The following is a 27,905-nucleotide window of genomic DNA, read 5'->3' on the forward strand; positions in this document are numbered from 1 at the left end:
GCACCTGTGACCTTGGTGGCAGGAACCAGGTGGAGGGCATTCTGCAAGGACACTGTTGACCCCCAAAACCCACACCCAGAAACTACCCCAGATACTACCCACGAGGCATGCCTCAGTGTGGCAGAATGCTCCTGCCGTCGCGGAGTACCACGCAGAGACAAAAAGAGGCAGTCATTGAGGAAACCGTGACTAAGAGGTGGGGGAGGGGAGAAACGGGGAAACAGGCCCTGGGCCCCTGCGGCACATCAGTCATCACCATCGCCAAAGACTCTGTGACAGGGGGTATTGCCCGTTCACCTTCTTTCCACCTTCAAGATTATTCTCGACCCTGGCCTAGAAAATCAGAAGGGGAATGAGCAGCAGACCAGCATGAGGAGAGCCAAGCTTGCTAGGAGGGAGGGACTCTTTTGGGGCCGCAGCTGAGTCTAAGGGCCTGGCAGAGCGCTGAGGGCATGGCTGGACCTTTGAGGTGGGGGCCGCGGGCAGCGGCGGCTCCTGGGGCACCGAGGGTCCACGAGGGGGTTGGGAGGGTGCCGCGCAGGTTTCCCGGGAAGGAGACTCCCGAATCAGGCCGAGGCCCACACTGCGCCCCTCCGACCAGCACGTTCATGGAGCCGCTAGTCGTCATGGGCCCGACCAGGGGACCAAAGGCTCCTGGCCCTCAGGACCCCCTGCCTGTCCCTCTGCCCAGAGGCGCCTTCTCCCCGGGGTTTGAATCACCATCGATTCCTGGGGCGTCTTCTCACATTTATCTATGTGACGTCACACAGCACGTGCTCTGGGGGCGTTTAGCAGTCCCTCCTCCTCATCACACTCCTCCCGAACCTGTTGCTCTCTATTTGTTAAAGCGATCTGGTCGTGTGTCCTGCACAATTTCCGGCAGGCTGCGTGTGGCAGGTTATCCCTGTGCTGTCACTTGACATGGTCCTAGACCCCCACTCTTCTTGCAGATGGAAGGGGGTTCTAGATTCCACGGCAGCTTTAATTCTCTTCTCTACCTCCCCCATAGCTCCCCGTTGCCTCTGAACAAAGACCAGACCTCCCCTCCCAGGACCTCCAGGCTCACGGATCCACCCTCTGCCGTCTACCCCCATCCCCCGTGTGCTCACTCATCACCCTCTCTGGGCACTCGGGATGCCCCAGGACCTTTGCACTGGCTGTTCCCTCTGCCTGACATGCCCTTCCCACTTTGCAGCTGACCAGTCCCTCTCTCAGAGAACTCCTCTTTCCTATCCCACTCGGTGGGGAAGGGGTCTGCCTTGGTCACTGCTGCATCCCCAGAGCCCATTACTGGGCCGTGCGCACAGGGGGCATTCGTTAAATGAAGAAATCCTTAAAGGTGAAAGGGGGTGAAAGCTGATGTCCTCCTTTTAGAGACGAGTAAACCGAGGCACCCCGCGCATGCTCCAGGGCTCCCCTGGAACACGGGCTGGGAGGGGCTGGTGGAAGGAAAAGCCAAGCTGGCGCTGGGGGGTAGGGGAGCTGGGGCTTGGGTCCTTTCACCTGTCCCCTGCCTCTGAAACGGACGCCCCTCCTCTCTCCCGGCTGCCCAGGCCTCAGTTTCTCCCGCCACCCTCCGCCCGGCTTCACGGCAGGGATCTGGCTCCCTCCCCCCTCCGTCTCCGCGTCTGCTCCTCGGGGCTGGGCGTGCCCCCACCCCACACCCGCAACCCGGAGTCTTGGCTGCGGTCCCCGTTCTCCGCCCCGGCTGTCCCGCCCGACCCCCGGGGCTGGGTGCCCGCCGCCCGCAGCCCGGGATCCGCCGGCTTCGTGGCCTCGGCCCCCGCCCCGCGCGTCCAGCTTCCAGGCTCCGCCCCGGCCCGCCTCTGGGCGCCCGTCACTTCCTGCTCGGGCCGAGAAGGCCCTGCCGGGCGGCGGCGACCACAGCGGCCGAGCCATGGTCGCCCTGGAGAACCCGGAGGGCGGCTCGGAGGAGGCGGCGGCGGCGGTGGGAAGCGCCCCGGGCGGGCTGCGGACGCTGTGAGCGCGGCAGGGCGGGCGGCCAGGCCTCCGGGGACTCCTACACCCGCTCTGCTCCCCTCTCCCCTGCTGTCCGGCTGCAGCCCCAGGCCGCCCCGCCCCTTCTCCTGGCGGAGACCCCCGAGCGCCGTGGGGTGGGGGTGGGGGGCTTTGTTGCCACCCCGGAGAGCCCAGCCGCGGCGCGTCCGGGTGTCTGGGCAGGGGGGGGCACACCCCGTCTGTGCGTTTACGTGCCTCCGAGGCCCAGAGGTGCCCCCCCCCACCCCGGCCCGGTGCCCGGGCGCTGACTCGCATGGGGGGGGTCTCCTGCGCCTCGCCCCCGGCTCAGGTGAGGGGTGCCCCTGCGCGAGGCGCCCCCGGAAACCGCTTTGCTCTTCGGGGTGTTTACGCACGGGCCGCTGTTCCTGCCCCCCAGGCTGGGTAGGGAGCCCCCCCACCCGCCGCCTGCCCGCGCTTGCCTGGGGGGTCTCTCGGCCCCCCACCTCCCGAGCAGACAAGGCCCTTTGTTCCCGTCCGGGTACTTGACAGATGCGACGCTTGGGGTGCCCCGAACCCGGGGGGCGGAGCCGCCCACTCCGGGTGCAGACCCGAGAGCGGCTGGGCTAGAGTCCTGTTTAACCGGGATGCTCCCGCAGAAAACAGCCGCCCACCCTGTGGTCCTGGTTTGTGGGGGGCAAGGAGGCAGCTGCCTCCTCCGTGTGTTGGCCCGGCCGCCTGGGCAGTATATGCCTCAGTTTCCCCATCTGTAAAACGAGGTATAGTAGCGGCCTCTTCTCAGAATGGCTGGGAGGGGCAGGGGGGAGGTCAGCAGCCCAGCAGAAGCGAGCAGCCATTCTTTAATTATAATCTGAAACATCTTACTGTGTAATTTGTTTCATTATACATTTATTATTACTCCTTTGTTACCTCCCCCTGGGCCTTCACCCGGAAGCCACGTGGGCTCTACAGATTGGGTATTTTCCGTCTTTCAAGGGGACTTACCCATCCGAGTGGGTATTAACCTGCCAGTGGGTCCCCCCGGATGTCCCCAATGCTCCTTCACCCCTGTGTGTCCCCGGGGGGTGCGGTCACTGCTGGAGGCCCCAGGTGGCCCCACCCCAGCCTGAGTCACCTCTGTGCTCCGAACCTGCCCCCCTCAGTTTCCTGCGCCGGGAAATAGGTTCCTCTCTTGCCTGTTCCTGGGGGAGGGGACTGGTGCCAGAGAAAAGTATATTTTAGCCCAAGAGAAAAGGTGCTCAACCTGCTTTGGCCACTGTTTCTACCTGGGGCCTGTCCACCTTCATGGGGCATGAGCAGCTTTCATGGTGCAGCCATTTCCCGAGTCCTGTTGGGGCCAGGAAGGCCAGGGTGCCCTGTCTGGGTCCCCAATTTCCCCATCTGTAAAGTGGTCTCTTTGGGTGGTCTGGGAAATAGCTGACCTGGCCCTTGGCAGGTGCTGGGGACACTCCTGTTCATAAGGGTCCGGCATGGGAGGTGAGGTGTTAGTAGTAAACAGGTGCCTGGGCCCCTGATTGGGCCAGCCAGGAGCAGGGCGGCTTCTCCCAGACGACGTCTGAGCAGAAGCCAGAATGTGCTGAGAAAGTGCACTGGAGGCAGCAGGCTCAGCATGCAAAGGCCCTGAGGTCGACTGTTCCTGGGGGTTTGAGGCCCTGTGAGGGTGTCCCTGTGCCTGGAGTGGAGGACCCGCAACCTTCATTACAAATCTGATTTACTGGGTATTTGTGGCCTGCTGCTTCTGCCCTGCCTGCTTCTGCTGTTCGTTCTTTCTTTCTTTCTTTCTTTCTTTCTTTATTTTTTCAGATTTTATTTACTATTTGACAGAGAGACACAGTGAGAGAGGGAACACAAGCGGGGGGAGTGGGAGAGGGAGAAGCAACCTTCAGGCTGAGCAAGGAGCCCGATGTAGGGCTCGATCCCAGGACCCTGGGACCATGACCTGAGCCGAAGGCAGACATTTAACGACTGAGCCACCGAGGCGCCCCTGTCCTCTCCTTCTTGAGTGGGGGTCCAAGCCCAGGCGTTGGCCCTGGAGCCCACATGTTTCTTGCCTTCTGCTGGAATGTGGTTGACGTCAGCCGCCTTGAGTTGGTGGTGGGATTCAATTTCCAGATGAGGTCGGGCGCATTCAGGGTGGTGTGGCCGTAGACAGGGACTCACCTTCCAGCGCTCAGCTCAGCGCATGAGGCCCACGAGAGGGTGGCGAGCCCCCCGAAAGCCTGTGGGGCCAGGCACAGACCCCTGTGTTCCCGGTGCTGGACAGGGCGGGGCTGGGCCTGGCCCTGAGGGTTCTGGGGAGCCATGGATGGTGGTGGGGCAGGGCAGGGCCAGCTGGGTTTTCACTAGGTGGGGGGAGGAACTCTGTGGAGTCAGAGGAGCAGGAGGCTAGATGGCTCACGCGGAGTGTTCCCCTTCTGACCAGGTTCCAATCCTGGTTCTGCCACTCTCATGAGATGGGGAGGCCCCGTTCGTCAGAGCCCCATGTCCCCAGGGCTCAACCCTGCTCTGACATCCCTGATAAGCACCCCCGGATGCGGACTCTTATCGGCCCCAGCAGGCTGCCACTCTGGGCTCTTTCCAGCTGCCAAGGTAGAGACACAGCACGGGAGCCCTGAGGAGGCTGGGGGTGAGCTGGGGCTCACGGTGGGGGTGCTCGGGCCTCAGGGGGTAGCCCTTAGTGGAGCCAGCCTCACAGTCATTGACTCGGTGCTGACTTGGTTTACTTTGGCCCGTCTTTGCTGGCTTCTTTGCAATGGTGGGATCGCGGTGTCATGACCCTGTGCCTCAGTTGCAATTCTGTATAATGGGTGTCAGTGTGATATCACCGGCCTCGTGGCGGGATAGTGATGGGGAAAAGGAACATTCAATCCAGGGACGATGCTGTGATCAACAGTGTGACGGGGGTGAGCTCCCCATAACAGGAGGAAACCAAGGAGGTGCTGCTGAGTCAGGCGGGAAGGGTGTCTGTCAGGCCCTCTTGGCTCTGAGTATCCCCTTTCAGACCCAAGGGCACCCACGGAAGCCATTTTTCTCTTCACGTGGCCGGGGGAGAGCTGGGGTTCCAGGTCCCACAGCAAAGCACCCTAGCTGGGGTTTGAACTCAGGACTGACATTCCAGGGTCCAGCCGTGCCGCTGCCTGCGCGCCCCTGCTGACTGGTGCTGGTTCCGGTGTGAGCTTGTTTGTGAGGCAATGGCATGGGTTTTGGGGGGAACTGTTACCCACTGGGCCTGGGCTGCTCACCGGCCCCGCTGGGACATCCACGGTGTGGGTCTCAACCTGTCTGCTTTTTGGAGAGATCACGGCCATTCTGCACCGAACAGATAGATCCTTAATGCTGGGGACGCTTTAGATCTGTGTAGGCCCCGAGGAGCACTGGCTTCCTCCCTAACCCTACAAGGCTTCTCCTCCAAGAGGTTCGTGGCTCAGAGGGGAAAGGCCGAACTTCTGTTTTTAGTTTGTGTCCTGGGAACTTTGGCTACTAGGAAAGTGTGGGGGTACTTTGGACTCTGGGTTCCACTTGGTCTTGGAGTCATGGTTTTTTTTTTTTCTTTGAGACCTCACCCCACGGGGCATGGCTGTGAATGTCTACATGGGGATTGCCGCGTCACGGGCGAGGGGGGCGAGGGGGGCGAGGGGGGCGAGGGGGGCGGTTAGCTTTGAAGCAGAACCAGTGATCAGAAATGCGAAGGCACGTGTCATATAGCGGCCGGGGGGCTCTGGAGAGGTTTTAACAGAGCCAAAGGGGACGAGCGAGGGAGCCAGTCAGAGTCTGGGGGAGTGTGCACCAGGCAGGGGCCCACAGCTGGGACTGTGCCCGGCATGCTGGGGGTGGGGCGAGGAGGCCACATGCCCTTGGCCCGTGGTCTGGGGGCTATCGGGGCAGACAGGAAGGCCAGGAACTCCTTGGCAGGATACCTCCTTCCGGTGCTCCGTGCGCACGCCGCCCCCCCCCCCCAGTGCCCCAGTATCTGCAGGTGGCCCTTGTGTCCCAGTGGGAGGCCCAGCCAAGCCGCTAATCCATCCCCACATTAATGCATTTGCTTGGAGGAGGGCAGATTAGTTGGGGGGGTGGAGGGGGGGCCCTCCGGCCTGCCTCTGGGCACACTCTGGGGGGGACACCAGGGGCTTGCGCACATGGGCTCAGGCCTCACCCTGAGCTGTTGGAGGCTGTCGCCTGGTTTACCGGCTGCCGCCAGGGAGATGCTCCGTTGGGTCACGTCTCCTGAGACCCTTGCGGGGCGGGTGGTGGTCCAGTCCTGCAGACGCTGGGGCCCACCGGCTTGCAGTTAAGGTCTGGAAGCCTGGGGGAGGCGAGAGGAGCTTTTCTTGGCCACCCACCCACAATGTGAACGCGGGCACGGGTCTTCTCTTCTCTGGCCCCCGGCTTACTGATCTGTCCTCACCATTGTACGGGCCTCCTGGGTGATGGGACCGTGAAACACAATGGAATTTGGGGGGTCTGGGGTTGTCCATTGCTGAGGGAGCCCAAGCCGGGGATGTCCCGGTACAGGGGCCGGATAGGGTTCTGCCTGGCGGTCCTGGCCCGGGTCGGCCCTGAGGCCTGCCTCCCCACCCCCACCCCGGCCCACAGGCCCCTTCCGCGCTGCCTGCCCACGCTAGCTGGCCCACAGGCGAAGAGGCTGTCGGCCTCCAAGCGGAAACAGCATTTCATCAACCAGGCTGTGCGGAACTCAGACCTCGTGCCCAAGGCCAAGGGGCGGAAGAGCCTCCAGCGGCTGGAGAACAGTGAGCAGGGCTGGGGGCACCTCCTGGGGCTTCCTAGGGCTCGCACGAGAATGGCCTGTATGTTGCTCTCATCTGCTGCTTTTGCCACGAGGCCGGCCCTGAGCTGGGCAGTGCTGGGGCGGGGCTGTAAGGAGCTCTGGGCATGGGGGCTTGGGTTCTCGAAGACGTCTAGGAGGTCAGCAAGCCAGGGAGAAGCAAGCGTTCTGGAGGTGGAGGCTGGGTGGTTTCTGTGCCTTCTGGGAGAGACGGCTGGAGCATGGAGGTGGGGAGACGGTGTGAGCCGGAGGGTAAAGGCCCTAAATGCAGAGGCCAAGGGTTTCCGTGGAGACATTTGGGGGGCCCAGATGCCACCCCCCCAGCCCAGAGATCATCTGCTTCCATCTAGCCCAGTACCTCCTAACCCTGCTGGAGACAGACGGGGGCACAGCCGGTCTGGACGACGGGGACCTGGCACCCCCGGCAGCACCCGGGATCTTCGCAGAGGCCTGCAGCAATGAGACCTACGTGGAGGTGCGGCTCCCGTGACCCGCCCGCCCCCGCTCCTGTTCTGGCTTCCACGCCACACCTGGCCTGTGCCGGTCCCTCCCTCAGGAGCGCCCATCAGCACCCAGCCCCCTCGGTCCCTTGATGAACACCGGCTCTGCTTCCCTCGGGGCCCCCACACCAAGCCAGAACTCCTACCGCACCCCAGAACTTTCCAGCACTCCTGATTCCTCTGCCCATCCTTGGGAATGAATGAGTCCACTGGGGGCTTAGCTGGTCCCCGACAATCCCCCGCCCCAGACAGGCAGGTCTGCGGGTACCCCATAAACTCTTGGCCAGCCCGGTGGGCAGAAGTGTCTAGAGGAGTATGTCCATACACTTGGGGGCCCTCTGTGGCCATTGGCTAAATGGAGAACCCGGGGCTCCTGAGCCTGGGTCCTGCCTGCCTCTCTTCTAGGTCTGGAATGACTTCATGAACCGCTCCGGGGAGGAGCAGGAAAGGGTTCTCCGCTACCTGGAGGATGAGGGCAAGAGCAAGACCCGGAGGAGGGGGCCGGGCCGCGGGGAGGACCGAAGGAGAGGTGTGGGCCTAGACGGGAGGTTGGGGCCACCGAGGAGTGAAGGCTGGGGGCCTGGCTGATCCTGTTGTGGGCGGGCCAGGGATCGGTGCAGAGAAGCCCTGGGGGACGGGGGGAGGGCAGCCTGGCGAGTGGGCGGTACCTGGGGGATGAGTGGGGAGGGGCCTGGGGTGGGGGGAGGAGCCTGGCCAGTGGGCGGTACCTGGGTATGGGTGGGGAGGAGCCTGGCGAGTGGGCGGTACCTGGGGGATGAGTGGGGAGGAGCCTGGTGAGTGGGCGGTACCTGGGTATGGGTGGGGAGGAGCCTGGCGAGTGGGCGGTACCTGGGGGATGAGTGGGGAGGAGCCTGGCCAGTGGGCGGTACCTGGGTATGGGTGGGGAGGGGCCTGGTGAGTGGGCGGTACCTGGGGGAATGGGTGGGGAGGAGCCTGGTGAGTGGGCGGTACCTGGGTATGGGTGGGGAGGAGCCTGGCGAGTGGGCGGTACCTGGGGGATGAGTGGGGAGGGGCCTGGGGTGGGGGGAGGAGCCTGGCGAGTGGGCGGTACCTGGGGATGAGTGGGGAGGAGCCTGGCGAGTGGGCGGTACCTGGGGGATGAGTGGGGAGGAGCCTGGCCAGTGGGCGGTACCTGGGTATGGGTGGGGAGGGGCCTGGTGAGTGGGCGGTACCTGGGGAATGGGTGGGGAGGGGCCTGGTGAGTGGGCGGTACCTGGGTATGGGTGGGGAGGAGCCTGGAGAGTGGGCGGTACCTGGGGGATGAATGGGGAGGGGCCTGGGGTGGGGGAGGAGCCTGGCCAGTGGGCGGTACCTGGGTATGGGTGGGGAGGAGCCTGGCGAGTGGGCGGTACCTGGGGAATGGGTGGGGAGGGGCCTGGGGTGGGGGAGGAGCCTGGCGAGTGGGCGGTACCTGGGGAATGGGTGGGGAGGGGCCTGGGGTGGGGGAGGAGCCTGGCCAGTGGGCGGTACCTGGGGAATGGGTGGGGAGGGGCCTGGGGTGGGGGAGGAGCCTGGCCAGTGGGCGGTACCTGGGTATGGGTGGGGAGGAGCCTGGCGAGTGGGCGGTACCTGGGGGATGAGTGGGGAGGGGCCTGGGGTGGGGGAGGAGCCTGGCCAGTGGGCGGTACCTGGGGAATGGGTGGGGAGGGGCCTGGTGAGTGGGCGGTACCTGGGTATGGGTGGGGAGGAGCCTGGAGAGTGGGCGGTACCTGGGGGATGAGTGGGGAGGGGCCTGGGGTGGGGGAGGAGCCTGGCCAGTGGGCGGTACCTGGGGAATGGGTGGGGAGGGGCCTGGGGTGGGGGAGGAGCCTGGCCAGTGGGCGGTACCTGGGGAATGGGTGGGGAGGGGCCTGGGGTGGGGGAGGAGCCTGGCCAGTGGGCGGTACCTGGGTATGGGTGGGGAGGAGCCTGGCGAGTGGGCGGTACCTGGGGGATGAGTGGGGAGGGGCCTGGGGTGGGGGAGGAGCCTGGCCAGTGGGCGGTACCTGGGGAATGGGTGGGGAGGGGCCTGGTGAGTGGGCGGTACCTGGGTATGGGTGGGGAGGGGCCTGGTGAGTGGGCGGTACCTGGGTATGGGTGGGGAGGAGCCTGGAGAGTGGGCGGTACCTAGAGATGAACGGGGAGGGGCCTGGAGTGGGGGTGGTGCCCCGGGGACCGCATGGGGAGGAGCCTGGCTTGTGGGCCGGCCGGAGGCTTGCTGCTCCGGGGGCTCCACGCAAGGACATCTTGCAGAGGACCCGGCCTACACACCCCGTGACTGCTTCCAGCGCATCAGCCGGCGTCTGAGAGCCGTCCTCAAGCGGAGCCGCATCCCCATGGTGAGTACCAGGCCAGGCTGCGTCTTTCCCCACCTGCTTGGTCTTTTTATTTATTTATTTATTTATTTGACAGACAGAGATCACAAGCGGGCAGAGAGGCAGGCAGAGATGGCGGGGGGGGGGGGGGGGAAGCAGGCTCCCTGCTGAGCCGAGAGCCCGATGCGGGGCTCGATCCCAGGACCCTGGGATCCTGACCTGAGCCGAAGGCAGAGGCCCCACCCACTGAGCCACCCAGGCGCTCCTGCTTGGTCTTTTTTGATAGCTTTTCTTTCTCCCCTTCCTAATCGGCGGTGATGGGAGATCTGCTACCCAGTGCAGGTGGTGTTGTTGGAGACGAGGCAGGGTACAGACCAGACCAGTGTGATCAGCGTGCAGGAACCAGGGCTGGGAAAGGGCTTTCCCCGAGGGTGGGGGGGCAGGGACAGTGAAGGTGGGTACTGCGGGATGCGTAGGAGTCCACCAGGCAGAAGGCCCAGGAGTCCAACAGTATGGCCATATCTCAGTCCTGCTATCTTTGGGAAGGGTTCCGTAGCCTCCTGGGGCAGGTCAAAGGCCACATCTGAACCGAGGCTTCTGGGCTCCAGAGGCTGCCCTGGGCGTGGGGCCTGGACAGCTTGTCCACAGTCTCGAGGTTGGCCTCACCCCAGGCCCGTTTCTCCCACAGGGAACACTGGAGACCTGGGAGGAGCGGCTGCTGAGGTTTTTCTCCGTGTCTCCCCAGGCCGTGTACACGGCCATGCTGGACAGCAGGTGACTGGGTGGCAGTGAGCGCCGTGTGGTCCGCCAGGGGTCTGGCCCTGGCCCACGGCCACTTACCGTCTGTTTCCCTCCAGTTTTGAGAGGCTCCTGCTTCACGCCGTCTGCCAGTACATGGACCTCATCTCAGCCAGTAAGTGCTGCTGGCCCGCAGGGCCCCACTGGGCTGGTGCGGCCCAGGGAAACCGAGGCCAGAGTCACGCAGGGGCTTGTCCCTCAGGGGGAGGCTTCTCAGGGAGGAGGGCGCCATGAGCCAAGGGTGGGTAGTGGGACAGCACGTTCATGCATCAGAGGCCCCCCGTGTGCCTGGCCCTGTGCTGGGCGATGCTGGGGGCACAGATGCTCCCTGGGAACGTGGGGCCTGTGCGGGCATCTGGAGCCCCCAAGACAGAGGCGGAGCTCTGTTTAGCTCGTCTCGCCACTGTGCCATGTGACATTGGCAAGTGCCCCCTCCTGGGGCCCGTGTTCTCTCTTTGATAATGCAGGTGTTCTCCTGACGCGGTCCCCCAGGGAGGGTCCTCACAGGCCCTTGCTGGGTCTGGGTGCCCCATGGGGTCCGGGCAGGATCCTCATCGTGGGGACCTGCCTGAGTTGCTGAGGAGACGGTTTCCATGGCAACTCTAGGCCGCTTCCTCCTCCCGGCTCCCTCCGGTGGACTCCGAACTTTGTTCGTTCCGCAGAGCCAGGACCCAGGGGCGGGGCCGGGGTGCTTCTCTGTCGGAGCTGAGCGGGGCCTGAACACAGAGGAGGAGGGGCCCTGAGCCGAGGGAGTAGGCGCGCTGGAGTGCACCCCCCCGCCCCCCCACCCCCGCCCCGCAAAGGCCTGAAAGCCGGGCGGAGCTTGGGGGGCACAGGGCTAGTTCAGGGGTGGGAGTGAAGGGAGGTGAGGGAGAGGGAGGGAGGTTGGTGGGCGCCGGGCCACCCAGCGCTGGATGCCAGAGGAGCCTGGAGGGATGGAGATGGCGACCTGGGGACCCGTGACTTGCGTAGTCCGGTCACTGCTGCCGCCCTTGCCTCCTCACAGGTGCGGACCTGGAAGGCAAGAGGCAGATGAAGGTCAGCAACCGGCACCTGGACTTCCTGCCCCCGGGGCTGCTCCTGTCCGCCTACCTGGAGCAGCGGAGCTGATGGCAGCCGCGCCCTCCCCGCCTCCCCCCGCCGACTCCTTGCGGTCGCGCTCTTGCCTCTGGTGGCTCTCTCTCACTCTGGCCCCTCCCCTGTCCACCTGTCCCCTTGAGTGCTGGGGGCTGGGGCCGCACCGGACTGGCCCGGCCTGGCCTTGCTCCTCTGGCTCTGTATTGCAGCCAGGAGACCCGGCCTGGTCACCTCCGTGTTCCTTCCTTCTGCTTTTCCGGCCCCGTTTGAAGCCTAAGCGGGGAGTGAAAGGCTGGGTTTTTATCACTTTTAATGAATTTGGCATGATTTGTTGTACATTTTTAAATTTCCCTTTTGGGAAGAAAAACCAAACACTTGCCCCAACTGATAAATGGGGGGCTTTGTTCTAGTCCCTGCTTTAACCCCCCACCCAGTTTTTTGCTTGGTTGGTGGGGGCGTCCCTGGGGCTCTGCCCCTTTTCCCGGGAGTGTTCTGTCGTGTGTGCGTGTGTGTGCGCGCCTGTGTGTGCCTGTGCCCTGCAGCCCTGGACAGAAGCTACATCTTAGAGGCTGGTCTTACCACCGTTTGGAATGTGTGTTGTTCTCCCCTGGTGGCTTTTGGTGGCTCTTGGGGCCCTTTCTGGTCTGCACACCTCCTCCCTTCATACTGGGGGATTGGGACTTCCAGCCAGAAGCGTCTGCCCTCGGACTGCCCCATTCTCCTTGCCGTGTCCCCTTGCTCCCTCCCCCACCCGGCTCTGGCCTGTTGCCTTGGGTTGTCCTTACACTGGTCACCCCGGCGTGTCCCACAGGAGCAGAGCTGGGGGACACCCCTCCCGTGTGTGTGGCTAGTTGTGCTTTGGGAAAAGTGGAGAATTCAATAAATTTCTGGTGCTCTGATCACCAGCTGTGGGTTTTCCTTTCCTCCAACAGGTGCTCAGGACGTGCTTAGGTCCTGGTCACGGAACGCTGCAGGCCTCAGGGGATGAAAGTTCACACGGAGTGACCACCCCCCCCCCCCATGGAAGGCGGGTGTGTGGGGAGATGCTCCTGGGAGCGCTGGGTCCATTGGCTCTGCTGCCCTGGCTTGTCCCGTTCCCAGGTGCCCAGGTTCAAACCCCAGCTCTGCCACTTCCCAGCCGTCAAGGGCCCAAAAGTCACTCGGAGGAGCCTCCTGGGGCGGCCAGAACGAAGTACCCCAGCTGTGGCTTAAAACCGCAGGAACTTATTGTGGCTCCGGAAGCCGGAAGTCCAAACTCCACCTGCGGCCGGCCGGAAGCTCCAGGGGCGGGTCCTTCTGGCCCCTCGGGGGTCCCTGGTTTCCTTGGCTTGTGACCCCCACATGGCAGCCCCGGCCTCCGTCTTCTGGCCTCCCCGTGTTCCTTCCCGTCGGCTTCCCTCTGCGGGTGTCTGGGACTGGCCGGGGGTCCCGCAGGACGTCCCCAGGCTGGGCGCGCTGCTTCGCTTCTGCCCCGGGAGGCTCCTCGCCCAGCCCCCGCCGTCGGGGGCAGCGGGTGCTGTGAGCCGGCCCCGAGGGCGGGTCTGTGTCGGTAACGGGACATCCCGCGGGGACGCTTGTCTCCTCTCGCCCGGGGACTCACTTCTCCCACCACTGAGACCAGCGGGGACCACGAGGGCCGGCGGCTCTGCAGGTGGCCCTGCAGGTGGCCCGTCGCCGGCTCCCCCGCCGGGGCTCGGTCCGGGGCTCTTCCCTCTCGGCCGCCGCGGGCCGGCTGCGCTGCGGAAGGTCCCGCACAGACGCCTACAGTGCGCGTCCGCGGGCCGGGACAAAATATGGAACGCTTCACGAATTTGCGTGTCATCCTTGCGCAGGGGCCATGCTAATCTTCTCTGTATCGTTCCAATTTTAGTATATGTGCTGCCGAAGCGAGCACGGTCTTCAGGACCGCCCGGGAGCTATTTATAGTGCTCAGGATGAATGACTTTACAGAGAGGGTGAATTTCCTAAAGAAAGGGTCAGCCATCTATTTTTTTTTCTTTATCTGCACAACATAGAGAACCATGAAAGGGAGCCTTCACTGGAGTTGAAAAAGCGTTCACTCTTCCACCAAATACAGCTCAGGTGGCTGCTGGGACGCTACCAAAAGGCCTATGCAAATTTCCGGGAGCGGGGCGGAGTCACCGCCTTCCCAGAAGTCCCTGGGAAGCGGCCGCGCTGCGCGGGCAACTCGCTGGTCCCGGGGAAGATGGCGGCGCCGGAGCCGCGGAGCTAGGGCGAGTGCGGGCAGCGGCTGCCCGCTCGGCTTGGAGTCTGGGCCGGCCCGGTGAGCACGGGGATGCGGGGCCGGAGGGGTCGGCTCGCCTCCGGCCGGAGCCCCCGGCCGGGGAAACGCAGCCCGGAGAAGGCGGTCCGGCGGGCCCGGGGCGGAGCCCGCGGCGGCAGAGGGCGGGCCTGGGTGGGGGGGCCGAGGGCGCTGGGCGCGCGGGCGGGGTCTGGGGTGGGTGCGGAGACTTGCGCGGAGCCTGCGGCGGACCGGGGGTGGGGCACGGAGAGCCGGGGCGGGCGTGGGGCGTGGGAGGCCCGAGGGTTACGGGGGGTTAGGCGGGGCTCCGGGAGGGCCCTGGGTCCGGCGGCGCGCGAGGCGCTGGTGTCTGGGATGGAGTCTGAGGGCTTAGGCCGGGCTGGGGGCTCAAGGGGCAACCTGGGAAGCGGAGATCGTGGGGGATGGAGGCTTTGGGGGCGAGACTTAAAGACTCGCAGGGGCTTGTGGGCGGGGCCTGGGTGTCCCCGTCAGGACCTGGGGGTGGTGACTGAGAAAAACGGGGCGGGTCGTCCGCGGGGCCTCCTTGGCCTGCCGCGGAGGAAAGAGCAGGAGCCCGTGCTCGCTGCTGGCGCGCCGAGGGCCGTGGGGAGGCTTCTCCACCGGGACCGTCGTCCGACTTCTCGGGTCCCGCCTCCGCTTCCCCTGGAGGTGGTGTCCTCGCGGCTCTCGCCGGTCTGCCCACGGGCCCTGCCGCGAGACAGACCCACGGCCCGCCTCGACGCGCACTAGCCCCTGCCCTCTTCGTGGCTCCACCCCGTCCCTGCCTGTGCGCTCCAGACCGCCAGAGAGGCCCTGGGTAGCTCGCGGCCCTCTGGGGGCCCCCCGCCCCCTGGGGTGAGAGCCTCCAGGGCCCTGTGGGACTGGCCGCATCACCTCCTGCCCCACCTTGCCCCCTTTATCCCTTCGCGCATCTGCTCCAGCCGCAGGGGCCTCTTGGCCACTCCTCCAGCACCCGAGGTGTCGCGCACCCTCTGCGTCTTGGCGCAGGTGTTCCCTCCGCCTGCCGTGACCTTCCCCCAGGCACGTGCGAGCCTCGCTCCCTCGCTGCTACGCTGGGATGCTGTTTTCTTGATTAGGCCTCCCTGTTCCTCCATGTTTATTTTATTTTTTTAAAGCTTTTATTGGGGGCGCCTGGGTGGCTCAGTCGTTCATTGTCTGCCTTCTGCACCGGTGGTGATCCCGAGGTCCTGGGCCTGAGCCCTGCGTGGGGCTCAGCGGGAAGCCTGCTCCCCCCCCCCCCCGCATATGTTCCCTCTCTCTCGCTGTGTGTCTGTCAAACAATAAAATCTTTACAAAACAATAAGAAATAAATAAAAGATTTTATTTATTTTTTAAATAAGATTTATTTGTTTACTTATTTATTTGACAGCAAGATCACAAGTAGGCCCAGAGGCAGGCGGAGAAAGAGGGGGAAGCAGGCTTCCCGCTGAGCGGGGCGCCCGACTCAGGGCTCATCCCAGGACCCTGAGACCGGGACCGAGCTGAACGCAGAGGCGCTCCAAAGATGTTAGTTATTGAGAAAGAAAGCACGAGTCAGGGGGCAGAGGCAGAGGGTGAGGGAGAAGCAGGCTCCCTGCTGAGCAGGGAGCCTGAAGTGGGGCTCATCCCAGGACCCTGAGATAGGACGCCAGCTGGAGGCAGACGTGTAACTGACTGAGACCCCAGGTGCCGTCCTTCCGTGTTTAAAATGCAGCTGCCCTTACATAGCACACGAGACCCTGGGACAGGGGTTGGGTTCCTTTCATTACCTGGGGTAAGTTAGCATGCAGCGTGGAGCTTGGTGTCCTGTGGGCACTCCGCGAGTGTCCGTGTCAACCTCCCTCAGGAGCTGCTGACCATCCTCCGTGTGTGACCTGTGGCCTGTGGGCACAATGGATCTGGCTTACGTCTGCGAGTGGGAGAGATGGCCCAAGAGTACCCACTGCCCGTCAGTGCCTCTGGCCTGTGCTTGGTCCTGCCGTAACCTCATTGCCTTCACTACTGACCTTCGAAACGACGACCAAGGTGTGTCTCCTTGCCCTCCAGCCCAGCCCCCCCATCCCTGGTGTCCCACTGGGGGGGCCTCTGGGTCTCCAGGCCTGCCTGGGAGCTGCTCCTCCCCCAAGGGGGCCCTCTCAGGGTTTTTTCCTCTGTCACCAGGGTTGGTGAGGACCGTAGCCTCACGGGTGTGTGCAGGACAGATGCACTGCGCTCCTGCATCTGGTGCTGGGCCAGAGTGGGGGAAAGACCCTGGAATCACCCCTTTGGGATGGAGCGGAGCAGGGGCGTGTGGTCCCCTAGGGCTTGGAGACTTGATGCCCAGTTTTCCAGAACTTACATGTCATTATCTTGCTTTTGGAAGCCTCAAAGTCACTTTGCCGGGACCTGTTTTCCGTCTGTTGTTGAATACTGTGCGCCTATTAGAGAAAACTAGAAAAGCAGAGAAATTTAGCTTAAGGAAAAAAAGTCGCGGAGAGATGCCCACCATTAGGGTTTGGAGGTCGTCTTCTTCCAGTCCTGTTTTCTGTGTCTCTTTGAAAAAACGTGACCACGCTTGTGGTCACAAGCCTGCTTTGGTCTCCAGAGGGAACCCAGGAACACAAAAGCCTGTTCTGCGCTAGCACTGGGGCTGTCTGCATGGTCAGCAACAGAGCAGCCCCCTGTCGTCCCCATGGGTGCGATGTTCCCTGGTTTCCTCCCTGAGGCCTCCAGGGGTCATCAGAAGCTTCGGGGTATTAGGGCTGCTGTGCTGAGCATGTGCTGTCCTCTGCAGACCTCACCCGCATGATCCATATCCTGGATACGGAGCACCCCTGGGACGTGCACTCCGTCAACTCAGAGCACAGCGAGGCCATCACCTGCCTTGAGTGGGACCAGTCCGGTGAGGACGGGCCAGGGGCGGGTGGTCCTGAATGGCTGAGGGAGACAGTGGTGCTCATCCTTGATCCTGAATCTCAGAGTATCGTGCTCTGTCTTCCTGGTGACGTCCCCAGAGTCCACAGCAGGGACTGGAAGCCTCAACCTTCGGCTTTGTGGCCACTGCTGTTCACATTCCCCAAGGGCACCCTTGTCAGGAGCCCGCCTTGTGCCCCTCCTGTGCTCCACTGCCGCCGGGCCTGCTCCTCCCAGGCCCTGGCATACTAGCAGCCATTGTCCCGGCCGACCGTGAAGGTTGGTAACCGTGAAGGCTGGTAACGCAGGTTTGCTCCTCCCCACCCCCAACAGGCTCCCGGCTCCTGTCGGCCGATGCCGATGGGCAGATCAAGTGCTGGAGCATGGCGGACCACCTGGCCAACAGCTGGGAGAGCCATGTGGGCAGCCTGGTGGAAGGAGACCCCATTGTGGCCCTGTCCTGGCTGCACAATGGTGTGAAGCTGGCCCTGCACGTGGAAAAGGTGGGTGTCCTACCTGAGCAAGTGGGTGCCGTAGGTGAGATCATTCACCCTGCTTGTCTGCCTGCTCCTCTTTATGGGGCTCCTCGTCTCCCGCCACCGGCATCCTTTGGTTTCTCTAGTCCTGGGCCCAACTCATGCTTGCAATCAGGCTGTCAGCATCTGCGTCTTAAGTGAGCCACCCATTTAACTGATGGCCACTGTCCCCAGTGAACTTTCCATTTAACTGAAAGCTGCTGTTCTTAGTAAACCATTCCTTTAACTGAAGACTGCTGTTCTCAGTGAACCTCCTATTTAATTGGTGGTTGCTATCCTTAGGGAATCATTGATCATTGATGGTTGGTTCTCAAAATCCAACCCACTGGGTTTTTTTTTTTTTTTTTTTATGGTTTTGTTTACTTATTTGATAGAGACACAACGAGAGAGGGAACACAAGCAGGGGGAGTGAGAAAGGGAGAAGCAGACTCTCTGCCGAGTGGTGAGCCCGATGTGGGGCTCGATCCCTGGACCCTGGGATCCTGACCCGAGCTGCAGGCAGGTGTTTAACAACTGAGCCACCCAGATGCGCCCCCCACCCCCGGCCTGGCACTGTTTAATTCAGTAATACCCCAGCATTCCTCTTTCTGTGCCCCCAGAGCAGGGTAGTCAGGTCACAGAGGGCAGAGCCCTAAAAGCTGGTGAGGGCCCTTAGCTGGGGTTGGGATTGGCAGTAAACAGACCCCGTGCTCCGTTCTCCCCCCATAGTCAGGTGCCTCCAGCTTCGGGGAGAAGTTCTCCCGTGTCAAATTCTCACCGTCACTCACGCTGTTTGGCGGCAAGCCTATGGAGGGCTGGATCGCAGTGACGGTCAGTGGCCTGGTCACCGTGTCTCTGCTCAAGCCCAGCGGGCAGGTGCTAACATCCACGGAGAGTCTGTGCCGGCTGCGTGGCCGTGTGGCCCTGGCTGACATCGCCTTCACTGGTGGTGGCAACATCGTGGTGGCCACCGCGGACGGCAGCAGCGCCTCCCCCGTGCAGTTCTACAAGGTGTGCGTGAGCGTGGTCAGCGAGAAGTGCCGCATTGACACCGAGATCCTGCCCTCACTCTTCATGCGCTGCACCACCGACCTCAACCGCAAGGACAAGTTCCCCGCCATCACCCACCTCAAGTTCCTGGCCCGCGACATGTCGGAGCAGGTGAGGCCCTGCCTGGAGGGTGCCCCTCTCTGGCTGTGGCAGCAGAGCTCCACACGCTTCTCGTCTCAAGCGCTGGGGTCCTGGGTCTGACGTGGACCTCACAAGGCTGAAACCCCGGCGCGGGTAGGGCTGGTCCCCCCGGGGCCCCAGGGAGACCCGGCTCCTGCCCTTTCCTGGCCCGCAGCCCCCGCTTCATCCTCCCCGCCAGTAGCACGGGGTCTGCCCGTCTCTGGGACCCTCACCTGCCCTCTGCTTCCCTCTCGTGAGGACCTGGTGAGGACACCGGGCCCCAGAGCCTATAGGTCTGGGAACTCGGGATGGGGTCCTCTTTGGGGACATCTTTGTGGCCGTTGGTCAGCGGTCACCCAGGGTAACCACACGTCAGTAAAGCCCCCAACTTCATGAAGCTCTGATAGTTTCCGTGGCTGCACCCCTGCTCGCCACCAGGACCACGTCTGCCATTCCGGCTGCACCCTCTTGACCAGCTGCTGCCGTCCCCAGGTGCTCCTGTGTGCGTCCAGCCAGACGAGCAGCATCGTGGAGTGCTGGTCCCTGCGGAAGGAGGGGCTCCCGGTGAACAATGTTTTCCAGCAGATCTCACCTGTGGGTGAGTCTCCCCACTCCCAGGGGCACTAGGCTCCCAGCACAACACGTGGGAGCTGTTCTAAATGGCTGCACAACGTCGGCTTGCGCTGCCCTCTTCGTCCCTGCTCTGCAGCCGCTTCATTCCTGTCCTTGAGAGCCTCCTGTGCTGGGGCTCAGACGTCAGGTCTGCCGGTCAGCCCTCAGGCAGGTGGCCTGACTGCCTCACGTCTGATGCTTCTCGCAGCGAGCGTGTGCCTGCTTGAGGGAATAGCAGTGCAAAGGTCCTGGGGCAGAGGCCAGGAGCTAGAGTGGCTGAGTAAGGGGGGGGCATAAATGGGCACTGCAGCAGCAGTGGGGGTACCTGCAGCCCCCTGGGCCACAGAGGGCACTTAATCCTAAAAACCAGAGTCCTCCAAGACGTCTGGTCTGTGGTGAGGAGACTGAGGCCCAGAGGGCGTGACCAAGTCCGCTCGGAACATGCCTACTGGCTCCCCTCCCCTTCCCCTGTCCCTGCAGCCACATGGAACTCCAGTGGCACCAGATGGCAGCGCGCCCCCCCCCCCCACACCAATGGACCCTGGGACATGCTGGCCCCACTTGAAGCCACAGAGAAGTCAGAAAAGCCCCTGGATTTTCACCCCCCACCCGGGGCCCAACAGAGATGATTTCCAGTAGATGCGAGCTGGGCTCTGTGCCGATGAGCGCTAATGGAGCCCAGAGTGGCTCGCTGTGCAGGGGGTACTGCATGGGAGCTGCTAATGAAGCTGTGTCGGGGGCCCCACGGCTCCTGTCCCCACCGGGCGGTTACATAAGCTGCACGCTGGGGGGCAGAGCGATTACCGCAAAGACTGTCCCAGCTGCCCTGTCCCCAGACCCCGCGAACTTGGGGAGCTTGTCGGTGGTGGGCAGGGCCACAGGTGTGTGTGGTCCCCTGCCCTGTGCAGACGGTGACCAGCCCCAGGGCCAGCCTGGCCATAGCCATGACCTAGCATTTGTGCCCGATCCGGATGCAGGTGGCTCGGCGAGCTGCCTGGACGCCGCCGAGGGTGCTGTTCCCCTCTGCTGTCACTGTTAGGTGCTGGATTGCCCTCTGTGGCCTTAGGCAGTCTCAGTGCTCTCTGGGCTTCAGTTTCCCTGGGGGACAGCGCTTGCTAGGACTCCGTCCCTGGGCTCATGGCAGGTTTGTAAGTTGTGACAAACCATTTAGGGCGGAGTTCTCAAGGCAGAGTGGTGGCAGGAAGAAGCTATGTGATAGCTGTCGTGGTGTGACAAACCAGCCCCGAACTCAGTAGCTCGAGGCGCAGCTCCACGCTCTGCTGCTCGGCCCCAGCGGTGTGTCTGCTGTCACCCTCCAGGTGGCTCTGGCTGCTGTCGGCTGGGCCCCCGGTCTCCCCACATGGCACGTGTGTCCCAGCAGGCTTGCCCCGGCGTGTCCCAGTGCGTGCGCACCTCATGAGTCTCTGCCTACGTCCCGTTTCCCGATACCCAGCAGCCAGGCCCAGACGCACGGAAGCCGCTCTGCCCGTCGTCGGGGGTTTCATCACCAAGGGTGTGGGTGCGAGGGGCGCCGATCTGTGGTGCCTTGACTGTCCGGCTCAAGCCTCGTGAGGCGGGTAGAGCTGGGGTCCCCCTGGGACCCTTAACGTCACAAGAAAACCCCACACAGGCTGGCCAGGTCTTGAGGGGGGGTGTGGTGGTGGGGTCTGGGGTGCGGTCTGTCTGTTGGTGTGTTGGCTCCTGCCAGGGGCACGGCAGCCTCACTCCCACCAGCCCCATCCTCGCCGTCCCGTGGAGTCCAGGGCAGGCGCGGGTTGGTTCAGATGCTGTCCCCGGCCCGTCGTGAACCGTGCAGCTGGCTGGGCTGTGGAGCATCTGAGTGGTCATTCTGGGCCAGGCCCCCAACGTGCGGGGCCAGGGGGTGGGGGGGCCCCTGCAGGGGTCTGGCCTGCTGCACGTCTCATCTTGTTTTGCTTTCTTGCCCACCCCCTGCCCCCGTTTGCAGTCGGCGACAAACAGCCCATGATCCTGAAATGGCGGATCCTGTCGGCCACCAACGACCTGGACCGCGTGTCCGCCGTGGCACTGCCGAAGCTGCCCATCTCGCTCACCAACACCGACCTGAAGGTGGCCAGCGACACCCAGTTCTACCCCGGCCTTGGTACCGCCCCCCCTCCTCTGGGCAGGCCCTGCCAGCCCCGACTGCCGGCGCATGTCCCCGGCCCTCCGCCCGGCTCAGCTGCCCGCGCTCCCACACACAGGGCTGGCCCTGGCCTTTCACGACGGCAGCGTCCACATCGTGCACCGGCTGTCGCTGCAAAGCATGGCCGTCTTCTACAGCTCGGCCACCCCGCGCTCCGCAGATGAGCCGGCCATCAAGCGTCCGCGGGCCAGCGGCCCTGCCGTCCATTTCAAGGCCATGCAGCTCTCCTGGACCTCGCTGGCCTTGGTCGGCATCGACAACCATGGGAAGGTGAGCTGTGAAGCTGCCGCCTGGCGGGATGGGGGGGGTGTGAGGCCCCGGGACTGCGGTCCCTGCTGCTTGGGCGGCAGGAGGTTCCTCGCCGGTGGGGTGGGCTCCTCCGGCCCTGGAGGTCTCGGAGAAAGCTCCACTGTGGTCTGGGGTGCAGAGTAGGTGCCCTGCCAGCAGGAGCCGTGAGGACGGTGGTTCTCCACCGCCGGGACGCAGGTAAGCGACCTGTGGCTCTGGGGCCTCATAGGAGCTCACTAATCCTTGCTCCTGGGGGCCTTGGCCTGGCCGATGGGCGCGCTGTGCACGCTTGCCCTCCGCCCCAGGCTGTGCAGACCCTGGACAGATCAGCTTCTGAGAGCCGCTTTTCCTCACGCCTCCTGCCTGAATCCACTTCCCGGCGGCCCCGTCCTCGGCGTGTGGTGCGGCAGGCCAGCCAGAGGGCCTCTCCTTGCCGGAGGGGTTCTGCTTCCAGAGACCCCCGTGGCCTGAGAGTGGATCTGCGAGGCCTGCAGAGGGGCATGGGGGGCTGGGGTCGCTAGGTGTGGGGCGGGGCCCGGGTCCCCTCCATTGTTCCCCTTCCTGCCGGAGGGCGCCGTTGGGCCCGGCCCTCACTGGCCGCTCCCCCCAGCTGAGCATGCTGCGCATCTCGCCGTCCATGGGCCACACGCTGGACGTGAGCCTGGCCCTGCGGCACCTGCTGTTCCTGTTGGAGTACTGCATGGTGACGGGCTACGACTGGTGGGACACTCTGCTGCACGTGCAGCCCGCCATGGTGCAGAGCCTGGTGGAGAAGCTGCACGAGGAGTACACCCGCCAGAACGCCGCCCTGCAGCAGGTAGTGCCCGGCTCGCGGCCCCGCCCCCCGGAGCCCGGAAGCCCCGCCCCCCGGCCCTGTTCTGCCCGAAGTCCGAGCTGGGGGAGGTGGTGGGCCTGCCGGCGCGGTGGCCGCTCTACCCTGCTCTGGCGAATGCTGCTTCCCGGGCTCCTGGGGGGAGGGAGTGTCCCTGCCTGCCGGCTGCTCCCATCCCCCGCCCCCCCCCCCAGGTCCTATCCACCCGGATCCTGGCCATGAAGGCCTCACTGTGCAAGCTGTCCCCCTGCACGGTGGCCCGTGTGTGTGACTACCACGCCAAGCTCTTCCTGGTGGCCGTGAGCTCCACGCTCAAGTCCCTCCTGCGCCCTCACTTCCTTAACACCCCCGACAAGAGTCCTGGTGACCGGCTGACCGAGGTCTGCAGCAAGATCACCGACGCCGGTGGGTCCCGCCCCCGAGTCCCTTCACGGGGTCGTCCTAAGCCCCACCTGAGGGGTGGGGGTGTGGACCGCCCAGGCACAGGGTGGGGGCGGTCACCTAAAGGTGTGGATGCATCCCATCCCTCGGGGCTCGCGGCAGAGCTGGGGACCGATGCTAGCCGCAGGGGAGCCTCAGCCGGGCCCTCCCGACGGCCACCCTGACCCAGGGTCCTCTTCTTCGAGGTCCGAGGTCTGGGGCACGGCTCTCAGGGTGCAGAGCCAGGCGTGCCCGTGTCCGCGCGTGTGCTGCACGCACCGCGAGGCCACGGTGTGCCTGACTGCCCGGGTGTGCCTGACTCCCCATCCCAGACATCGACAAGGTCATGATCAACCTCAAGACAGAGGAGTTCGTCCTGGACATGAACACGCTCCAGGCGCTGCAGCAGCTGCTGCAGTGGGTGGGGGACTTCGTGCTCTACCTGCTGGCCAGCCTGCCCAACCAGGTGCGCCTTCCCAGGCGGCCCCAGTCCCCCCTGCTCTGCCCCACCCCCCTCCACCCTCTGCAGCGGCGCCCCGCCCCCTGGCTCCCAACCCGCTTTGACCCTCTGCAGCGTCCCCCTTGTGCCCCAACCGTCCCTCTCTGTAGCGGTGCCCTGACCCACTCCCTTCCTGCCCCCCAGCCCCTCCGCACGGGACCTCAGGGGCATTGAGCTGTGTGCACCCACTCTCCCCGGGAGCTTGTGCAGACGGGTCTGCGCCATACCCGCTCTGACCTCAGGCCACGAGGGTGGCCAAGTGCATCTCCCGGCCCAGATTTAAGTCCATGGTCCTTCCGGGAGCGATTTGAAGTCCCTTCTCCCCTTCCCCACATGGGCTGCCCGGGGTAACCACTTTGCCTCCTCCCGGCGCCGCGCGGTGGCTGAGTATGCTCTCCGAGTGCCGGTGGCCCAGTGGCCTGTTGGCCCGGGTCTGCCCTGGCCCATCTCCCTGCGTGCCGAAGCCTCCAGCCAAGGGCCTCTCCCTGCAGGGCTCCCCGCTGCGGCCGGGCCACAGCTTCCTGCGGGACGGCCCCTCGCTGGGCCTGCTGCGCGAGCTCATGGTGGTCATCCGCATCTGGGGCCTGCTGAAGCCCAGCTGCCTGCCGGTGTACACGGCCACCTCGGACACCCAGGACAGCATGTCCCTGCTCTTCCGTCTGCTCACCAAGCTCTGGATCTGTTGTGAGTCCCCGGCCCTTGGCTCTCAGCCCCCCACCACGGCTCAGGTCCCGGCCCGGTCGCCCCCACCCCTGGGTCACACCGGCTTGGGCCCCAGCACCCAGCGCGGGTGCTCTCAGAGCGGCAGCCGTGTGCTTGTCCCAGGGCGCCGGACGGCACGTCTCCGGGTGGTGTCCCCTCGTTCCCAGACCCCTGCCACCGGGAAGGCTACCCGGTGCTGGTCGGTCCCGGGGCCTGTGCCTCCCCGGTGGGCAGTACATCCCCGCGGTCCCTTCCCCACAGGCCGCGACGAGGGCCCCACAAGCGAGCCGGACGAGGCGCTGGTGGACGAGTGTTGCCTGCTGCCCAGCCAGCTGCTCATCCCCAGCCTGGACTGGCTGCCCGTCAGCGACGGCCTGGTCAGCCGCTTGCAGCCCAAGCAGCCTCTGCGCCTGCACTTCGGCAAGGCCCCCACACTGCCCGCCGGCGCCGGCGCCCTGCCGCTGGACGGCCTGGTCCGGTGCGTGCCCGCCTCTGCCCCATGGCCTCTCCCTGCGCCGGGCCGGCCACTGCCCTCTGGCCTCGACCTGGACGCTGGCCCCAGGGACACCCCTGCCCCTTTCTGCATCCCTGCATTCAGTCGTCTGGGGGATACCACTGTGCCTCCGCTCTGCTATCCCCGCATGGAGTGTCCCGTCGCTGCCCTTTGTCTCAGGCTCCAGGCCCCGCAGAGCTGGACGGCATGCTGCGTGGCCCGTGGCTTGTGGCCCGCCGTGGATGAGCCTAGTGCAGGCACTGCAGCGCAGTCCAGGGGGGGACAAACCACAGCCTCTGGCAGGGTGTCCTCAGGGCCAAGGGGCCCCTTCCAGAAGCCCGCTGCACGCCACTGCTGCCGGAGAGCACGGGGCCGGCCTTCACGGCCCGGCCGCACCGCAGGGCTGCCTCTGTCCCCAGTCTTCAGGCAGGAAAGATGCGTCCACCCAGGGTCGTGCAAGGGCTTCCCCGTGTAGACACTCAGGTGACCGAGAGACTCGCGTGAATTCCCCACATGGTCTGTTACCTTGGGTGGAAATTTCAGAAAACATAAGCCAAAGGAAGACAGCCCTGTGTGATCCCCTCCGGGTGACGTGCTCTGTGAGCCCTGGCGTCTTCCTTCTTGTCTCACGGGGGGGGACTGCCCCGGGAGTCCAGGCTTGCGTTTGTGTTTGGGTTTCAAGATAAACTTTAAGAAGAGAGGGGGTCGATCACAAAGAGGTTTTGAGTTCAGTGATCTGGAACATTTAGACTTACTTAATACCCGGGTAGCCCAGCCCCCACGACCTCTCCCGCGGGCAGTCCTGTACCTTCCATCACCCCCGTGTCTGCAGCGGAGGGCTCACGTGTCAGCGGGGGTCTGTGCCCACTCACATGTCAGCGGGGGTCCGCCCCGAGCCGCTCATGTGTTCCCTTGTCCGCCAGGGCTCCGGGCCAGCCCAAGGTCGATCACCTGCGGAGGCTGCACCTGGGATCCTTCCCCACGGAGGAGTGCAAGGCTTGCACCAGGTGAGCTGCCTGCCGGCTCCTGGGACCGATTCCCAGCCGGCCCAGCCGGCCGTGGGGTGCCCGGTCTCACCCCGGGGGCGAGGGGGGGGCGAGCAGGTGTCTGCGTCCTGGTGAGCGCACGCAGCCTGTGCCTGCCCCGGGGGAGCTCTCTGGGTCCAAGAGGACAGAAGCAAGCATGGGCCCTGGATAGATACAACCCCAGTTGTTGGCTCACGACCCTGGACACGGGCTCTGGCTCCCAGGGTCCCCCTGCTAGGGAGCCGCCAATCATGGGCTCAGAAGCTCCACGACCCTCGCTCATTCGCTCCCAGAGGGGAGGGGGGCAGTGCCTGAGCTGGGCTGTAGGGGTGTGCGGGAGGCAGCTCGGCGCCCAGCGCTGCGTGTGCCAGGGCCTCAGCCTCCCGGCTCTGCCCCCAGGTGTGGCTGCGTCACCATGCTCAGGTCACCCAATAAGACGACAGCTGTCAAGCAGTGGGAGCAGCGCTGGATCAAGAACTGTCTGTGTGGGGGGCTGTGGCGGCGGGTGCCCCTCAGCTGCCCCTGACAGGCCCTCGCCGGGGACACGACGTTCCACACGCTCCGGACCTTTGTCAGGCGCACCGAGAAACAGCTGTCCTGGGAGTGGTCTGTGCCCTGTCAGCAGAGCGGCAGGGAAGGACGTGGTCTGGGGGCGTACGTTGGTCACCCACTGCCCCGTGGGTGCTGCTTTCTCTTCCTCGAAGCCTAATGGTGGATCCCAGGCGGGGGGACCCCGGCCACCTGTCCGCCCGTGCCAGGTGGGGACGGAGATGGGCCTGTGGATCCCATGGCCACGGGCAGGACCACAGTGCACGCACTGCCCTCCCCGGGTGCCCAGACCTCCAGCGGCTCCCGTGGGAACCCTAAGTCCCAGCTCCGGGGGTCCGGGGCGGCCTGGGCCTCTGTCTAGAACATGCCCTGCGAACTTGCGGGCCGTCGGGCGTTTGCGTGGGTGCTGCAGGCGGTGCCGGCAGGGGCACCTGCTTCCGTCTTCCAGCCGTGCCCCAGTGGCTCTGACCTCAGCAGGCCCAATAAACATCCCGCCGGCTCACAGGTGTCCCGTCTGTGCGGAGCTGCTATGCCTTCCCGTTCCCGTCCCCGACCCCGTTCTGGGCTCTTGTGCCCTCGCGTCTCACTGTCTCGCTGTCAGCGTTCCTCGAGCACCTAATGCTAATCACGAGGTCCCTGCGGGGAGTCGCGGGCCCGGCGCAGTGGGGGGGGCTTCTGCTGATGCCCGTGTCTACCTCTTCTGGACCCCCGCGTCCCCCCTTGATCATCCCATCCCCCCACCGGACACCAAGGCCTCTGGGTTTCTGGAAGCTCAGGCCTGGTTCCCCTGGGGTTCTGCCTTCTGTCGACAAGCACTTTCCCCAATTATGTCCTGCTCTGCGGCCCCAAGACAGAGTGCCCTGCCTGTGGGGCGGTAATTGGTTCTCTTGTTCTCCTGCAGGAAGGCTCTGGGGGTGCAGGCCAGGTGGAGGCCCCCGGGAGGTAAACGCTGCATGTATCCCTGTGCTCAGGGCTCCGTGAGCCCTGTTACCTGGCCGGGCCCTGTCGCCCACGAGGGCCGGCTATCGGAGCTGATGCTTTCTGTGGGGATTTGGCACTCGTGGGCCCACCCTGGGGGCAGGCTTGAAGGTGGGGAGCTGGCCCTTGACGGAGTTGGTGGGCTCCTGCTGCCTGCCTCGCCGCCCGCTCTGCTCATCACCACGGCGGTCCCCCTTTAGTGACACAGGGACCCCGAGGGCATCCTCCGGTGGCCAAGGCGTGCCTGGATGTGTGGTCCCTGGGGACGCACGGAGCCATCCGAGCCCAGGGTGGGCAGTGTGCCAATCATTGGTCTGCCTCAGACAGAGGGCAGAGGCGGGGATGGTTTTGGGGAGCGGGGAAGCAGCCTCTCCTCCCGGAGAAGGGCTCCACGGGGCCCCCTCCCGGACGGTGCCCAGCCCCCTCTGCTTGAAGCGTCTGTGGCTCCGGTTTGGGGCTCCTGCGGGCTTCTGCCCCTCGCCTCCCGCTGGGCCCTCCTCTTCTCTGCCATGTGTCCTTCTCAAGTCCTGCTGTTTAAGCTGGTTACTTGCTTTAGGGCAGCAGGCCCGTTTCGCGGTCACATTTCACGGGTTTAAGGTTGTGGTTTTAAGACATGAACACAACTCCCACCAAGAGGTGGGTCCGGGTCCCCTCCTCTCGGGTCTGGCAGGGCTCACCCACGCCTGCGTCCGAGTCTGCGGAAGCGATGCCCGTGGCCTCCTCATGGGTGGACATGGCCTTGCCCGCGGCCCCTCTCCCTGGAGCCCGAGCCACTGTGAGGAAGCCCATGCGCCAGGGGAGGCCGCTGAGGACGCCCACGGGCCCCCCAGACAGGGCAGGGTGGGGCAGGCCTCCCCAGTGCTTGTCCCCTTCCTGACCTGCAGGTGCCAGGGTCTGGGCCCCCAGCGTCGGGTCGTCAGCCTGCCACCGTGCTGGCTAGTTTTGAATTTCAGATGAACAAATGTTTTAGTACAAGCCTGTCCCAAATACCGTGTGATTACTCATGATACAAGTTGTTTTTCTGAAATTGCCGTTTACCTGGACATAACTGTA

General features: G+C 64.5%; 2 protein-coding genes across 2 annotated transcripts; both read left to right on the forward strand.

Annotated features, from left to right (window-relative positions):
* The first annotated feature begins 1,856 nt into the window (after window positions 1-1,856).
* On the forward strand, window positions 1,857-12,355 carry R3HDM4 (R3H domain containing 4). The gene is made up of 8 exons (XM_080826170.1): window positions 1,857-1,980; window positions 6,571-6,725; window positions 7,111-7,235; window positions 7,666-7,789; window positions 9,514-9,599; window positions 10,264-10,349; window positions 10,433-10,488; window positions 11,380-12,355. The coding sequence occupies exons 1-8, from the start codon at window positions 1,898-1,900 to the stop codon at window positions 11,481-11,483; spliced, it is 819 nt and encodes a 272-aa protein (XP_080682296.1). The 5' UTR covers window positions 1,857-1,897; the 3' UTR covers window positions 11,484-12,355.
* A 1,258-nt stretch (window positions 12,356-13,613) lies between these two features.
* On the forward strand, window positions 13,614-26,376 carry MED16 (mediator complex subunit 16). Its single transcript, XM_080804323.1, has 15 exons — window positions 13,614-13,734; window positions 15,560-15,738; window positions 16,487-16,594; window positions 16,939-17,108; window positions 17,850-18,281; window positions 18,783-18,888; window positions 20,869-21,024; window positions 21,125-21,336; window positions 21,965-22,171; window positions 22,381-22,591; window positions 22,939-23,072; window positions 23,597-23,789; window positions 24,069-24,285; window positions 25,224-25,307; window positions 25,725-26,376. Exons 2-15 carry the CDS (start codon window positions 15,606-15,608, stop codon window positions 25,849-25,851), a joined length of 2,490 nt encoding a protein of 829 aa, XP_080660449.1. The 5' UTR covers window positions 13,614-13,734; window positions 15,560-15,605; the 3' UTR covers window positions 25,852-26,376.
* Window positions 26,377-27,905: the final 1,529 nt, after the last annotated feature.

Source organism: Martes martes (assembly GCF_963455335.1).
Source record: "Martes martes genome assembly, chromosome: 1".
NCBI classification, from domain to species: Eukaryota; Metazoa; Chordata; class Mammalia; order Carnivora; family Mustelidae; genus Martes; species Martes martes.

Excerpts from the sequence above, each read along its gene's own strand:
- MED16 (XM_080804323.1), top strand. The coding sequence starts at position 15,606 with ATGGATCTGGCTTACGTCTGCGAGTGGGAGAGATGGCCCAAGAGTACC. Across the intron at positions 22,172-22,380 it reads AGAACGCCGCCCTGCAGCAG|GTCCTATCCACCCGGATCCT; the intron begins GTAGTGCCCGGC and ends CCCCCCCCCCAG. Across the intron at positions 23,790-24,068 it reads CACCAAGCTCTGGATCTGTT|GCCGCGACGAGGGCCCCACA; the intron begins GTGAGTCCCCGG and ends CCTTCCCCACAG.
- R3HDM4 (XM_080826170.1), top strand. The coding sequence starts at position 1,898 with ATGGTCGCCCTGGAGAACCCGGAGGGCGGCTCGGAGGAGGCGGCGGCG. Across the intron at positions 6,726-7,110 it reads CCTCCAGCGGCTGGAGAACA|CCCAGTACCTCCTAACCCTG; the intron begins GTGAGCAGGGCT and ends GCTTCCATCTAG. Across the intron at positions 7,790-9,513 it reads CGGGGAGGACCGAAGGAGAG|AGGACCCGGCCTACACACCC; the intron begins GTGTGGGCCTAG and ends GACATCTTGCAG.